The sequence below is a fragment of the Balaenoptera physalus genome, assembly GCF_965194825.1.
Source record: "Balaenoptera physalus genome assembly, chromosome: 13".
NCBI classification, from domain to species: domain Eukaryota; kingdom Metazoa; phylum Chordata; class Mammalia; order Artiodactyla; family Balaenopteridae; genus Balaenoptera; species Balaenoptera physalus.
In genome coordinates this window covers 92,750,941-92,763,829 of record NC_138892.1, presented here as the reverse complement: position 1 = coordinate 92,763,829, position 12,889 = coordinate 92,750,941, and the positions used below count along the sequence as shown (strand labels likewise).

The 12,889-nt window shown below is 41.1% G+C and overlaps 2 protein-coding genes across 25 annotated transcripts in view; one reads left to right on the top strand and one right to left on the bottom strand.

Annotated features, from left to right (window-relative positions):
- Positions 1 to 12,889, bottom strand: part of LOC309641237 (uncharacterized protein) — a 487,119-nt gene that overhangs the window by 280,665 nt on the left and 193,565 nt on the right. The window lies entirely within an intron of this gene.
- Positions 1 to 12,889, top strand: part of PLEKHA5 (pleckstrin homology domain containing A5) — a 236,905-nt gene that overhangs the window by 72,491 nt on the left and 151,525 nt on the right. The window contains exon 4 of one of the 24 annotated variants that reach the window (XM_082421049.1): positions 2,983 to 11,301. The exons of the other annotated variants lie outside the window; for them this stretch is intronic. Coding sequence (XP_082277175.1) covers positions 2,983 to 3,016 — 34 coding nt within the window. The 3' untranslated portion in view covers positions 3,017 to 11,301. Of the gene's footprint in view, positions 1 to 2,982; positions 11,302 to 12,889 lie in introns of those variants that run through there. 24 annotated transcript variants of the gene reach the window in all.

The following is a 12,889-nucleotide window of genomic DNA, read 5'->3' as shown; positions in this document are numbered from 1 at the left end:
GTTATATTTGTAAAAAGCAGAAAAAAATTTTATACTGTTGGCTTGCTACTTATTTTTTTAAATCTTCAGATTTATTTATACACCAATTAAAGCCCTGTAAATTACACTTGAACAGGCATTAATATGAGCACCTAAAATGTTAAGAGTTTTTTCTTTGGCCAGATGAGGGCACTTTTTCTTTACATTTCTGGAGTTTGAGCTGTGAAGCAGATTTGTTTTTCTCCATCCAAGCTGTTACTTACTTTCTGTTATTATTGCCAGTGAGAGAAATAGTTCTGACATTTTTAATGTTTTGATTGTGTTGTATTCTTACAGGTTGATCTTTCCCCAAAAGGAAAAAGCTTCAGTTTCTTGCAAAATTTTTGTATACAGAAACTTTAAAATGAATGACAATTTCTGTGGTACAGGGTAGTTTTAAGAAATACATGTGTACGTGATTTGTAGTTTTGCTTATAATTAGTAATAGCGGTTGAAATTTACTTTTATCCTAATTCGAGTACTCTGTCCATAGCAAGATGAAGTGGAATTAGCTGGACTCTTCTTCTCCTCATCAAACTTCTTAAGCCTACTTTACATTGAATCAGTGTCACTTTGCATCTCCATCAAAATCCAAGTAATGAAGAGGAAATAAAATACCAGAAATATTTTGTCTTAAAAACAAACCCCAAAACCAAAAATAAATAAATAGAAGGGTTAGATAGACCACACAATCCAACACCTGTAAGTAAAATATCAGATGTAGCATGTTTAACTTTTTTATTTGTAGGGCTGGCCGTCAAGGGCTAGGGTGAGTTGAGTAGGATAAGGTTTCTCAGGTTATGTGTGATGGTACTAAAAACAGTACAGATTGCAGTTGTTTCGTGTTGATGTGAATAATCTAAGGAGAAAACCAAAGACAGAGTAATGTTGAGGATTATATTAAAGGGCCCCCGTCATAAAGCTCTTGTTATCTCACCGTAGATAAAACACGTTTACGACTTCTTTTGAAAGTTAAGTTTCTGAACAGCAATGAAACAGGGAACTTGCTTATTAAAATTTAAAAAACACTAATGAAAATAGATGTCATCAAAACTTGATTGACTTGAAGGAGATTAAAAAGGGGAGAAACCACCATGAATGAGTCCAAAGGGCAAGTTTGTTTAAAATTGTGCACAAGTTTAAAAGTCATGAGGAGGCATGAATTAGTTTTAAAATACACGTATAGCAAGATGAGGATGAAGAATACCTCCCTGGAGTAGAGTCAAGAAAGCTGCGGTCAAGTGACTCTGGAAGGGGGTAGGGGCGTCAGCCTAGTGAGCCAGCCGACCTTAGTGTCCCCTGTGACTGCCAGGCAGCACTGCGATCACCATTATCACAGCCCTTACTGTGGGCACCAGCTGTGCTGCAGGGGCTTCTCCTTCACTTAAGTCTCGTCAACGTCCCTGTGAGACACGTATTATTAGTCCCATTTTAAAGATGAGGACATTTTAGGCTCAGAGACATTAAGCAATGCATTCAGTGCCACAAAAACTAAAAAATAATGTATTCTCAGGCCAAAATTCATGTCATAAGCATTAAAGACACTTTTAAAGATAGGAGGAACATCACCAAGAAGCAGGGGCTTCGGGTTGAAAGGATGGAGTTCCCAGTCAGCTCTGTCTGCCTCAGAAGGCCATCTGAGCTGCTTGGTACCTACAAGGAAGGATTTGTTACGGCCTCAGCAGCGAGCACATCTTCGGCCTATCGATGGACTGTTCATATTAGTCCCTCGGAGAGAAAAAAAAACAGTATCCTAGTGTTTAATATCTACCAACATTATTATTTTTTTAAGCTAGGGGATTACTAAGAAAAAGGAAAGAAGACAGTAGTGGCTTTTCACCTTAATTCTGTTTCTGTTCCCTGACTTGTTGTTTTATAAATTTTGGTAGTGGTCTTTTGCCTAGACCTTACCAAGACACAGACTGTTGGAATAGTAAAGCCAAACTTTTTTTTTTCTGACAACCCTTTTTAGCAAGTAGTAAATATTTTAAACCAGGAAAAGTGTAGATCTTTAATAAGAGTTCAACTTTTCTCTCCCTTTCATTAAACATTCATTGGGAGCCTTCTATGTACCAGCCGCTCTGCTTGGCCTGTTGGATACAGATGTAAGACACAGCTGTGCCCTTGCTGTTGGTTTATAGTCTGGGGTGGGAACTCAGGAAGCACACCAGTCATTACGATGAAACGGGATAAATACTGTGACAGCGGGCGGGGTGCCCCGAAAGCACGTACCCCAGCCTGGGCAGGAGCAGGGAGGGACGGCTTCACGGAAGGAAGATGTGATGTTTGAGCTGAATCCTGAAGCACAAGTGATCAGAGTATTTCTCACACAGATGACTGAGAGGGAGCAAGGGCTGGGTTTTAAAGGGGAGATGTTTGTTTTGGGTATTTGGGGCGCGGTACTTAGGTTCTGAGGTGTATATTTGGTTTTTTACAATGTGGGAGTGGAATTTTTTTAAGGATTTTTTTTTTTTTTTTTTTTGCTCCGGAGGTGAATATTTGAGACTCATTTGAATAGAAGTGACAGAAAAGATAGATTAGTGACAGAATAAGGTAGAAAAAGAGGGGAGGAAACTGGGGAGTGAATGCCTGAGAAAGTCAGAGAGGTTCCTGGAACCCCGAGTCAGAAGCCAGACCGGTGCTTCGGGAAGAGGTGGCGGGGCGTCTGCGGAGGGAGTGCAGCGCCCCTACGTGAGGAGGAGGAGGAAGGCACCGGCTGTGGTTAGGCCGCCAGTCAGTGTCGTGCAAGCTTAGATTTCAGGTAACGTTTTAGAAATGTGCATGTTCTTCTCTAAGCCTTTTTTACACTGGTTCTTGACTCTGGAGAGGGCATCCAGGGGCCTCTTTGAAGCCGTGTACGGACGTCGATGGCGTCCCTTTATTTTGTTGCCTGCCCATCGTCCTCTTTCTCCTGACAATCTAACCCGTATTTTCCTTAGGAAATAACTCCCTGCTCGCTCTCAGGCCTGGTCTTGTCCTGTGTTTGATGCACACCTGACCCTAGGAATGTGCACGTGATGTGACTGGACCAGTGAGACTTGACCCTGGGACTTTCCTGAAGCTCTGGAGGAAAAGAATCTCTTTGGTTGGATTTGAAGCTGTAAAGGTGTGAGCCCAGAGCTGTCCTCATGGGACAGGAGACTCGGGGAGGGAGCGGGGTGTGGAGCTGAGACAGACACACACCCCTTTATCGTGTGAGTTGAGTCTCTGGATCGATTCCTGGACTTTTCAATTTTTTAAGCCAATAAACTTCCCTTCTTTTGTTTAAGTTCTTTTGAATTGGATTTTCTGTCATTTGAGGCCCAGAGAGTCTCTCATTCCTCTGAAGAATACTATGTACTTACGTATTTTAAATCCTGCAAACGATTCAGGGGTTTACAGATGAGTAGAGGCCCACTGAACAGATTAAATGCTTTACTCTGTTCAATTATTATCAGTAAGATTTGCCCCACAAATGTAGATTCAGTATTGTTATCATTAACAAATTTATAATGGTCATTCTTGGGACAGTTTGATCTTTATTACTAACATACGTGTAACATTTTGTTTTTTTATTGTAGATGAGGGGAATGGGACATTTTTATTAATGCCTTTTAGATTAATTGAGGGTTAACACATTTATCTCCTTTAGCTTCTTTCAGTAAGGATATCCTTTTGGAAATGTTGGGATTCCATTTTATTCGTTATCTGTCTCTATAGGCTTATAAATATTCTTGCCAACCATAAATCTTAGGTCTAGGAATCAAGACCATAAACCATAAAAGCAACATAACTTGCCAAAGGCCACATAAAATAAAATATGAAGTCGTCCCTGACTCTAGCTAAGTAACTTGAAGGAAAAGGAAAATGGTTTTGCTAATTTTGTAATTAGGAGTAGGCTTCCAATTCAGTTGAAAATGATGGATATTTAAAATTTTTTTTTTCCCTCCTCCCTCCCCCCTAAATTTTAATTCAATAAAAACTATTTACTAGAAGGCAACATTAAAAATACTAGGGCAGTTGGAAAGTACTTGCTCTGATAAAAAGATTTCCAAGGGTATTGTGACATCTGCCCTCTGGGTTGAGTTAGTGAGGCTGGCCACAGAGAGGGTAATTATTTCTTTCTGGGCACTGCACGTGCCATGGATGGAGCTTCTCCCAGGCACACACTGATGCTTGTTTGGGTTACATAGAACAAAAAAGTTGGATTATAATCACCTGTGGAGAGCTGAGAATGTGCCTGAATTCAGTATACTAAATTTCTTGTTTTCTGTAGAAAGAGACATTTCATAAGAGAATAATACCAACTAATTTCTAGTTAGTACGTAGAAGAAAACGAGTAAGAGTAAAAAGGTTAGATTAAAATTGAGTCCCAGACCACATTCCCTATGCTCTGGTCATGTGTTCCTTGATATTGGTCTGATGTTCTCAGCCTCCATGCTTTTTTATTTTATTCCCTATCTAAAATACCATTTATGATTTAGTATTAAATTATGTAATTTATGAATTAGCACTAATTAGCATTAGTATATGAAGTCCTGTACTCTAATGCAGCTCACACTCCAAGAAGCTTTTTGAGACATTATAGTCAGACTTAATCTCTTCCCACTTACGAACAAGCATCCTCCCTTCCTCTGTCCCTCCATTTGTGCAGACTTTGTATATTTTTTTCCTTCTACATGCTTTAGACATTGTAAGTGCTAGTGGGTCAAAGAAGAACAATGTGCCATTCCTGCCCTCTGGTGGTTGAAAGAAACATTGCAAACAAGTGATTATAAAGATCTGTGTGCTATGACTCTTCATCAGCCTTGGCATCATCCATTTCTTTCATGCCTGCTGCGTTTATTCATTCACTGATTGGTCAGTCATGTAATGAGCATCTTCTGTATGACAGCCTTTATCAGTACTCTAATGGTGCCTTCTCTGGTGTAGCAGCATTCTGGGCTTCAGTAGCAACAGTTTACACATGTGAGGTCTTTCAAATGGAATTACAAAAGGCATGCTTTCGATGTGTCTAGATCTGACTTTCTGCCTCCATATTTGGGCTGCAAAGTGTTTTCCTATCTGCATCTAACATTTCTAGGCCTCCTGAGCTTCAAATTGGTTGTACATGTGATGGATGAAAAATAAAGAAGTATTGTACCTTAGTTCTCTCTACGTCGAGACTTAGCAGCTTAACACAGTAAGCATTTAATATCTCAGAGTTTCTGAGAGTCAGGAATTACGGAAGTGACCTAGCTGGGTGGTCTGGCTCCGTCTCTTAGGGGAATGCGGTCAAGATGTTGGTCAGGGCTGTAGTCGCCTGAACGCTTGGCTAAGGCTAGGATATGCTTCCAAGTCCATCCTGATCGGTGGGAGGCCACAGCTCTTTAGGTCATGGTGCTTGGCTTCCCCCGGAGTGAGCGATTCAAGAGAGAACAAGAGGGAGGCCTCAGTGTCTTCAGTGACCTCGCCTTACAGGTGAGGCAAGAGGACTGCGTAGGGCTTGACTACCAGGAGGTGAGAATCACTGGGGGCCACCACGTGTTACAACCCCATGTTTGTGAGCCTCTGTCAGGGAATTTGGGCCCATACGAAGAAGACACTAGTAAATCTTCAAATGGAAGTGTTTTAGAGTGAAATAAAGGGTTGAAAAATTAGACCAGCTCATCTTCACTTTAATTTCATTCTTCATTTCCCTGGGTGAATGCCGATAAGTTCTCAGTGCTCCCAAGCTAACGCTTTTAAACGGAGCACTTAGAAATGAGTCTCATGAGAACAAATTTTTACGAACGTGAGGCAAACATTTTCATTTTTAAAATCTGTGATCTGTTTCTGTTTCTGTGCCACTCAGTGGTGAGAAGTATTTCTGCAGAGAGGATGCTTAGTGATGGCTGCTTATTTCTCAAAGGTTCTTTGTCAAATTGCTTACATACTTTAATTGGAGCAGTGAGCACCGTTTTGGGTCTACAGTCTGTCAGAACGCTGCTAGCCTCAACAAGGTTGTGATGAAAAATGGCAGAAATACAGATGATCGGGTGGTAAGGAAAGTGTGGCCACCTCATGCATATGCAGGTTTAAACATTGCTAGGTTACTAAGCACGGGTGTGAGCAGAGCTGAGAGTAAAGTGTCTAGAACAGAATCTTAGTTTAGTATTAAGAACATCGGGTCTTTGAAGTAAAATTAGAAAGGAAGATTAAAGTTGCCACTCCTCTCTGCTACCTTCCCCCCAAGTAATTTTCCTCCCCGTTTTCCATCCCACCTTAATACATGTTTTCATAAGTAAAATCTGTTTTCAGGTTGGTATGTTCATTTTGAAAGTACAGCAATGCTACTTTCAGCATTGTAAATGGATGGGAAAGGAAAATATGGGGGGATATAAACAATTTAAAATATTAGAATTCTGTTGATCTGGTTTTCATGTCATGGTTTCAATACCATTATAGAAATAAATCATATTAGAAATGATATTTCTAGCTATGTAATTTTATTGATGCTTATGGTAATAGCCAACCTAGAATACATGTTTCCATGGAATAACTATAATAGCCTATAATGTTTGTTTATCTTTAAGGTCTTATTTTGCATATATGACTCATGAAATTAATATATTAATAAGTTTGTAATCCGCAGCGGCAAAAGGATAGATGATAATATATTATACATTGAGATTATTTCCTTTAGAATTTATTTCATTGACCATATTGTATCACATTGATTGATTTGCATATATTGAAGAATCCTTGCATCCCTGGGATAAATGCCACTTGATCATGGTGTATGATCCTTTTAATGTGTTGTTGGATTCTGTTTGCTAGTATTTTGTTTAGGATTTTTACATCTAGGTTCATCAGTGATATTGGCCTGTAGTTTTTTTTTTTTTTCTGTGACATCTTTGTCTGGTTTTGGTATCAGGGTGATGGTGGCCTCCTAGAATGAGTTTGGGGGTGTTCCTCCCTCTGCTATGTTTTGGAAGAGTTTGAGAAGGATAGGTGTTAGCTTTACTGTAACTGTTGGATAGAATTCACCTGTGAAGCCATCTGGTCCTGGGCTTTAGTTTGTTGGAAGATTTTTAATCAGAGTTTCAATTTCAGTGCTTGTGATTGGTCTGTTTATATTTTCTGTTTCTTCCTGGTTCAGTCTTGGAAGGTTGTACTTTTCTAAGAATTTGTCCATTTCTTCCAGGTTGTCCATTTTATTGGCATACAGTTGCTTGTAGCAGTCTCTCAAGATCCTTTGTATTTCTGCAGTGTCAGTTGTTACTTCTCCTTTTTCATTTCTAATTCTGTTGATTTGAGTCTTCTCCCTTTTTTTCTTGATGAGTCTGGCTAAAGGTTTATCAAGTTTGTTTATCTTCTCAGAGAACCAGCTTTTAGTTTTATTGATCTTTGCTATTGTTTCCTTCATTTCTTTTTCATTTATTTCTGATCTTATCTTTATGATTTCTTTCCTTCTGCTAACTTTGGGGTTTTTTTGTTCTTTCTCTGATTGCTTTAGGTGTAAGTTTAGGTTATTTTTTGAGATTTTTCCTGTTTCTTTTTTCTTTTTCTTTCTTTAACTTTTTTTTTTAAATAAAACAATCATATACTTGTAAAGGAATCTTTATACTTGACTTTACTATTAGTTTTTAATAAACATTATCAAGGGACTATATTAAATTCTTACATTTTCCATATATCAAAAATGTGGAACGCTTTATGAATTTGCGTGTCATCCTTGCACAGGGGCCATGCTAATCTTCTATCATTCCAATTTTAGTGTATGTGCTGCCGAGGCAAGCACTTTTCTTGTTTCTTGAGGTAGGATTGTATTGCTATGAACTTCCCTCTTAGAACTGCTTTTGCTGCATCCCATAGGTTTTGGGTCATCGTGTTTTCATTGTCATTTGTAGGTATTTTTTGATTTCCTCTTTGATTTCTTCAGGGATCTCTTGGTTATTTAGTAGCATACTGTTTAGCCTCCATATGTTTGTATTTTTTACAGTTTTTTTTCCTGTAATTGATATCTAGTCTCAGAGCATCGTGGTTGGAAAAGATAAATGATATGATTTCACTTTTCTTAAATTTACCAAGGCTTGATTTGTGACCCAAGATATGATCTATCCTGGAGAATGTTCCATGTGCACTTGAGAAGAAAGTGTATGCTGTGGTTTTTGGATGGACTGTCCTATAAATATCAATTAAGTCCATCTGGTCTAATGTGTCATTTAAAGCTTGTGTTTCCTTATTTATTTTCATTTTAGATGATCTGTCCATTGGTGAAAGTGGGGTGTTAAAGTCCCCCACTATTATTGTGTTACTGTCGATTTCCCCTTTTATGGCTGTTAGCATTTGTCTTACGTATTGAGGTGCTCCTATGTTGGGTGCATAAATATTTACAATTGTTATATCTTCTTCTTGCATTGAGCCCTTGATCATTATGTAGTGTCCTTCTTTGTCTTTTTTAATAGTCTTTTAAAGTCTATTTTGTCTGATGTGAGTGTTGCTGCTCCAGCTTTCTTTTGATTTTCATTTGCATGGAATATCTTTTCCAGTCCTGTCACTTCCAGTCTGTATGTGTCTCTAGGTCTGAAGTGGGTCTCTTGTGGACAACATATATACAGGTCTTGTTTTTGTATCCATTCAGCCAGTCTGTGTCTTTTGGTTGGAGCATTTAATCCATTTACATGTAAGGTAATTATCGACATGTATGTTCCTATGACCATTTTCTTAATTGTTTTGGGTTTGTTTTTGTAGGTCTTTTCCTTCTCTTGTGTTTCCTGCCTAGAGAAGTTCCTTTAGCATTTGTTGTAAAGCTGGTTTGGTGGTGCTGAATTCTCTTAGCTTTTGCTTGTCTCTAAAGGTTTGAATTTCTGTGTCAAATCTGAATGAGATCCTTGCTGGTAGAGTAATCTTGATTGTAGGTTTTTCCCTTTCATCACTTTAAATATGTCCTGCCACTCCCTTCTGGTTTGCAGAGTTTCTGCTGAAAGATCAGCTGTTAACCTTGTGGGGATTCCCTTGTATGTTATTCGTTGTATTTCCCTTGCTGCTTTTAATATTTTTTCTTTGTTTTTAATTTTTGATAGTTTGATTAATATGTGTCTTGGCGTGTTTCTCCTTGGATTTATCCCGTATGGGATTCTCTGCACTTCCTGGACTTGATTGACTATTTCCTTTCCCAAGTTAGGGAAGTTTTCAACTATAATCTCTTCAAATATTTTCTCAGACCCTTTCTTTTTCTATTTTTCTTCTGGGACCTTTATAATTTGAATGTTGGTGCATTTAATGTTGTCCCAGAGGTCTCTGAGACTGTCCTCAGTTCTTTTCATTCTTATTTCTTTTTTCTGCTCTGCAGTAGTTATTTCCACTATTTTATCTTCCAGGTCACTTATCCATTTTTCTGCCTCAGTTGTTCTACTACTGATTCCTTCTAGAGAATTTTTAATTTCATTTATTGTGTTGTTCATCATTTTTTGTTTGCTCTTTATTTCTTCTAGGTCCTTTTTAAAACATTTCTTATATTTTCTCCATTCTATTTCCAAGATTTTGGATCATCTTTACTATCATTACTCTGAGTTCTTTTTCAGGTAGTCTTCCTATTTCTTCTTCATTTGTTTGGTCTGGTGGGTTTTTGCCTTGCTCCTTCATCTGCTGCATTTTCCTCTGTCTTCTCATTTTGTTTAACTTACTGTGTTTGGGGGTCTCCTTTTCACAGGCTGCAGGTTTGTAGTTCCTGTTGTTTTTGGTGTCTGCCCCTAGTGGGTGAGGTTGGTTCAGTGACTTGTGTAGGCTTCCTGGTGGAGGGGACTGGTGCCTGTGTTCTGGTGGGTGGGGCTGGATCTTGACCTTCTGGTGGTCAGGGCCCTGTCCGGTGATATGTTTTGGGGTGTCTGTGAACTTGGTATGACTTGTAGGCAACCTCGCTGCTAACGGGTGGGGTTGTGTTCCTGTTTAGTTGCTCACTGTTTGGCATGGGGCATCCAGCACTGGAGTTTACTAGCCATTGGTTGGAACTGGGTCTTAGTGTTGAGACGGAGATCTCTGGAAGAGCTCTCGCTGATTGATATTATGTGGAGCTGGGAGGTCTCTGGTGGTCCAATGCCTTGGAGGCTCAGTCCCGACACCAGGCCGGAGCACCGAGACCCTGCCAGCTGCACAGCTCAGAAGAAAAGGAAGAAAAAAACAAACAAACAAACATAAAAATGAACAGATAGAACCTCAAACCAAATGGTAAAAGCAAAACTAAACAGACAAAATCACACAAAGAGACGTACACACACACACACTTGTAAAAAGAAAAAACAAACAAAAAAACACCAACAACAAAAACTTTAAAAAAAAGGACAGAACCCTATTACAAATGGTAAAAGCAAACCTAAATAGACAAAATCACACAAAGAAACATACACCCACCCACCCACACACACATACACACTCACAAAAAGAGAAAAAAGGGGAAAAAAATTTTTTAAAAAAGGTAGAGAGCAACCAAACCAATAAACAAATCCACCAATGATAACAAGCACTAAGAGCTAAACTAAGATAAACATAAAACCAGAAACACATCAGACGCAGAGACAGCAAACCCCAAGTCTACAGTTACTCCCAAAGCCCACCGCCTCAGTTTTGGGGTGATTCGTTGTCTATTCAGGTATTCCACAGATGCAGGTACGTCAAGTTGATTGTGGGGACTTAATCCGCTGCTCCTGAGGCTGCTGGGAGAGATTTCCCTTTCTCTTCTTTGTTCGCACAGCTCCTGGGGTTCAGCTTTGGATTTGGCCCCGCCTCTGTGTGTAGGTCACCTGAGGGCATCTGTTCCCCACCCAGACAGGAGAGGGTTAAAGCAGAGGCTGATTAGGGCTCTCTTGCTCACTCAGGCTGGGGAGAGGGAGGGGTACAGTAGTCATAATTGGCATGTGGGGCGAGCCTGCAGCGGCAGAGGCCAGCATGACACTGCAACAGCCTGAGTCGCGCCGTGTGTTCTCCCAGGGAAGTTGTCCCTGGATCACGGGACCCTGGCAGTGGCGTGTTGCGCAGGCTCCCGGGGGGCGTGTGTGCAGATAGTGACCTGTGCTCGCACACAGGCTTCTTGGCAGCAGCGTTAGTGGTCCATCCTTGTCTCTGGGGTCCGCGCTGATAGCCGCAGCTCGCACCTGTCTCTGGAGCTCGTTTAGGCGGTGCCCTGAATCCCCTCTCCTCGTGCACCTGGAAACAATGGTCTCTTGCCTCTTAGGCAGTTCCATACCTTTTCCCAGACTCCCTCTCGGCTAGCTGTGACGCACTGGCCCCCTTCAGGCTGTGTTCACGCAGCCAACCCCTGTCCTCTCCCTGGGATCTGACCTCCGAAGCCCAAGCCTCAGCTTCCAGCCCGCACCCATCCCGGCGGGTGAGCAGACAAGCCTCTCGGGCTGGTGAGTGCTGGTTGGCACCGATCCTCTGTGCGGGAATCTCTCCGCTTTGCCCTCCGCACCCCTGTGGCTGCGCTCTCCTCCGTGGCTCTGAAGCTTCCCCCCTCTGCCACCCGCAGTCTCTGCCCGCGAAGGGGCTTCCTAGTGTGTGGAAACCTTCCTCCTTCACAGCTCCCTCCCAGAGGTGCAGGTCCCGTCCCTATTCTTTTGTCTCTGTTATTTCTTTTTTCCTTTGCCCTACCGTGGTACGTGGGGATTTTCTTGCCTTTTGGGAGGTCTGAGGTCTTCTGCCAGCATTCAGTAGATCTTCTGTAGGAGTTGTTCCACATGTAGGTGTATTTCTCTTTTTTTTTTAAATTTATTTATTTATTTTTGGCTGAGTTGGGTCTTCGTTGCTGCATGCAGGCTTTCTCTAGCTGCGGCGAGCGGGGGCTAGTCTTCGTTGTAGTGCGCGGGCTTCTCATTGTGGTGGCTTCTCTTGTTGCAGAGCACAGGCTCTAGGTGCACGGGCTTCAGTAGCTGTGGCTTGTGGGCTCTAGAGCACAGGCTCAGTACTTGTGGCGCACGGGCTTAGTTGCTCCGCAGCATGTGGGATCTTCCCAGACCAGGGCTCGAACCCGTGTCCCCTGCACTGGCAGGCGGATTCTTAACCACTGCGCCACCAGAAAAGCCCATGTAGGTGTATTTCTGATGTATTTGTGGGGAGGAAGGTGATCTCCACATCTTACTCCTCTGCCATCTTGAAGGTCTCCTCAATCTTACTCTTAGTATCTTTTTTTTTTTTTTATTGTTTAGTATCATTTTTTCCAGAGCTTTTCTGAAGCTTCATTGTGCGTTTTTGATAGAAAGAAAATCATCAGTTCACAATATAACCCTCATCACCCTGAGCTTTTTTTGTTCATCCTGTCTCATTTTGGAGTAATCTTGAAATCTTCCCTCCTATTAGACAGTTTTAAGAAATGTTTTGCTCTATTATTTATATTTTCAGTGGTAGAAATACTACCTTAATGCTAGGAAAACTTCCTCATGGATAATAATGCCTTCCTCTTGAAGCATTACAAATTAGTAAGTGAATTATCCGTTGAGTGGATACATTTATTTTTTTTATTTTTTTATTTTTTATTTAAATTTATTTATTTATTTATTTATTTTTGGCTGTGTTGGGTCTTCGTTTCTGTGCGAGGGCTTTCTCCAACTGTGGCGAGCGGGGACCACTCTTCATCGCGGTGCGCGGGCCTCTCACTGTCGCGGCCTCTCTTGTTGCGGAGCACAGGCTCCAGACACGCAGGCTCAGTAGTTCTGGCTCACGGGCTTAGTTGCTCCGCGGCATGTGGGATCTTCCCAGACCAGGGCTCGAACCCGTGTGCCCTGCATTGGCAGGCAGATTCTCAACCACTGTGCCACCAGGGAAGCCCCACATTTATTTTTTATTTACCAAAATAAATGCCTTTTAAAAAAAAACATTCACTCTTTGATCAGCTTAATGCAAAGCCTGTACCAGGCACTACAGAAGAGAGCACTGG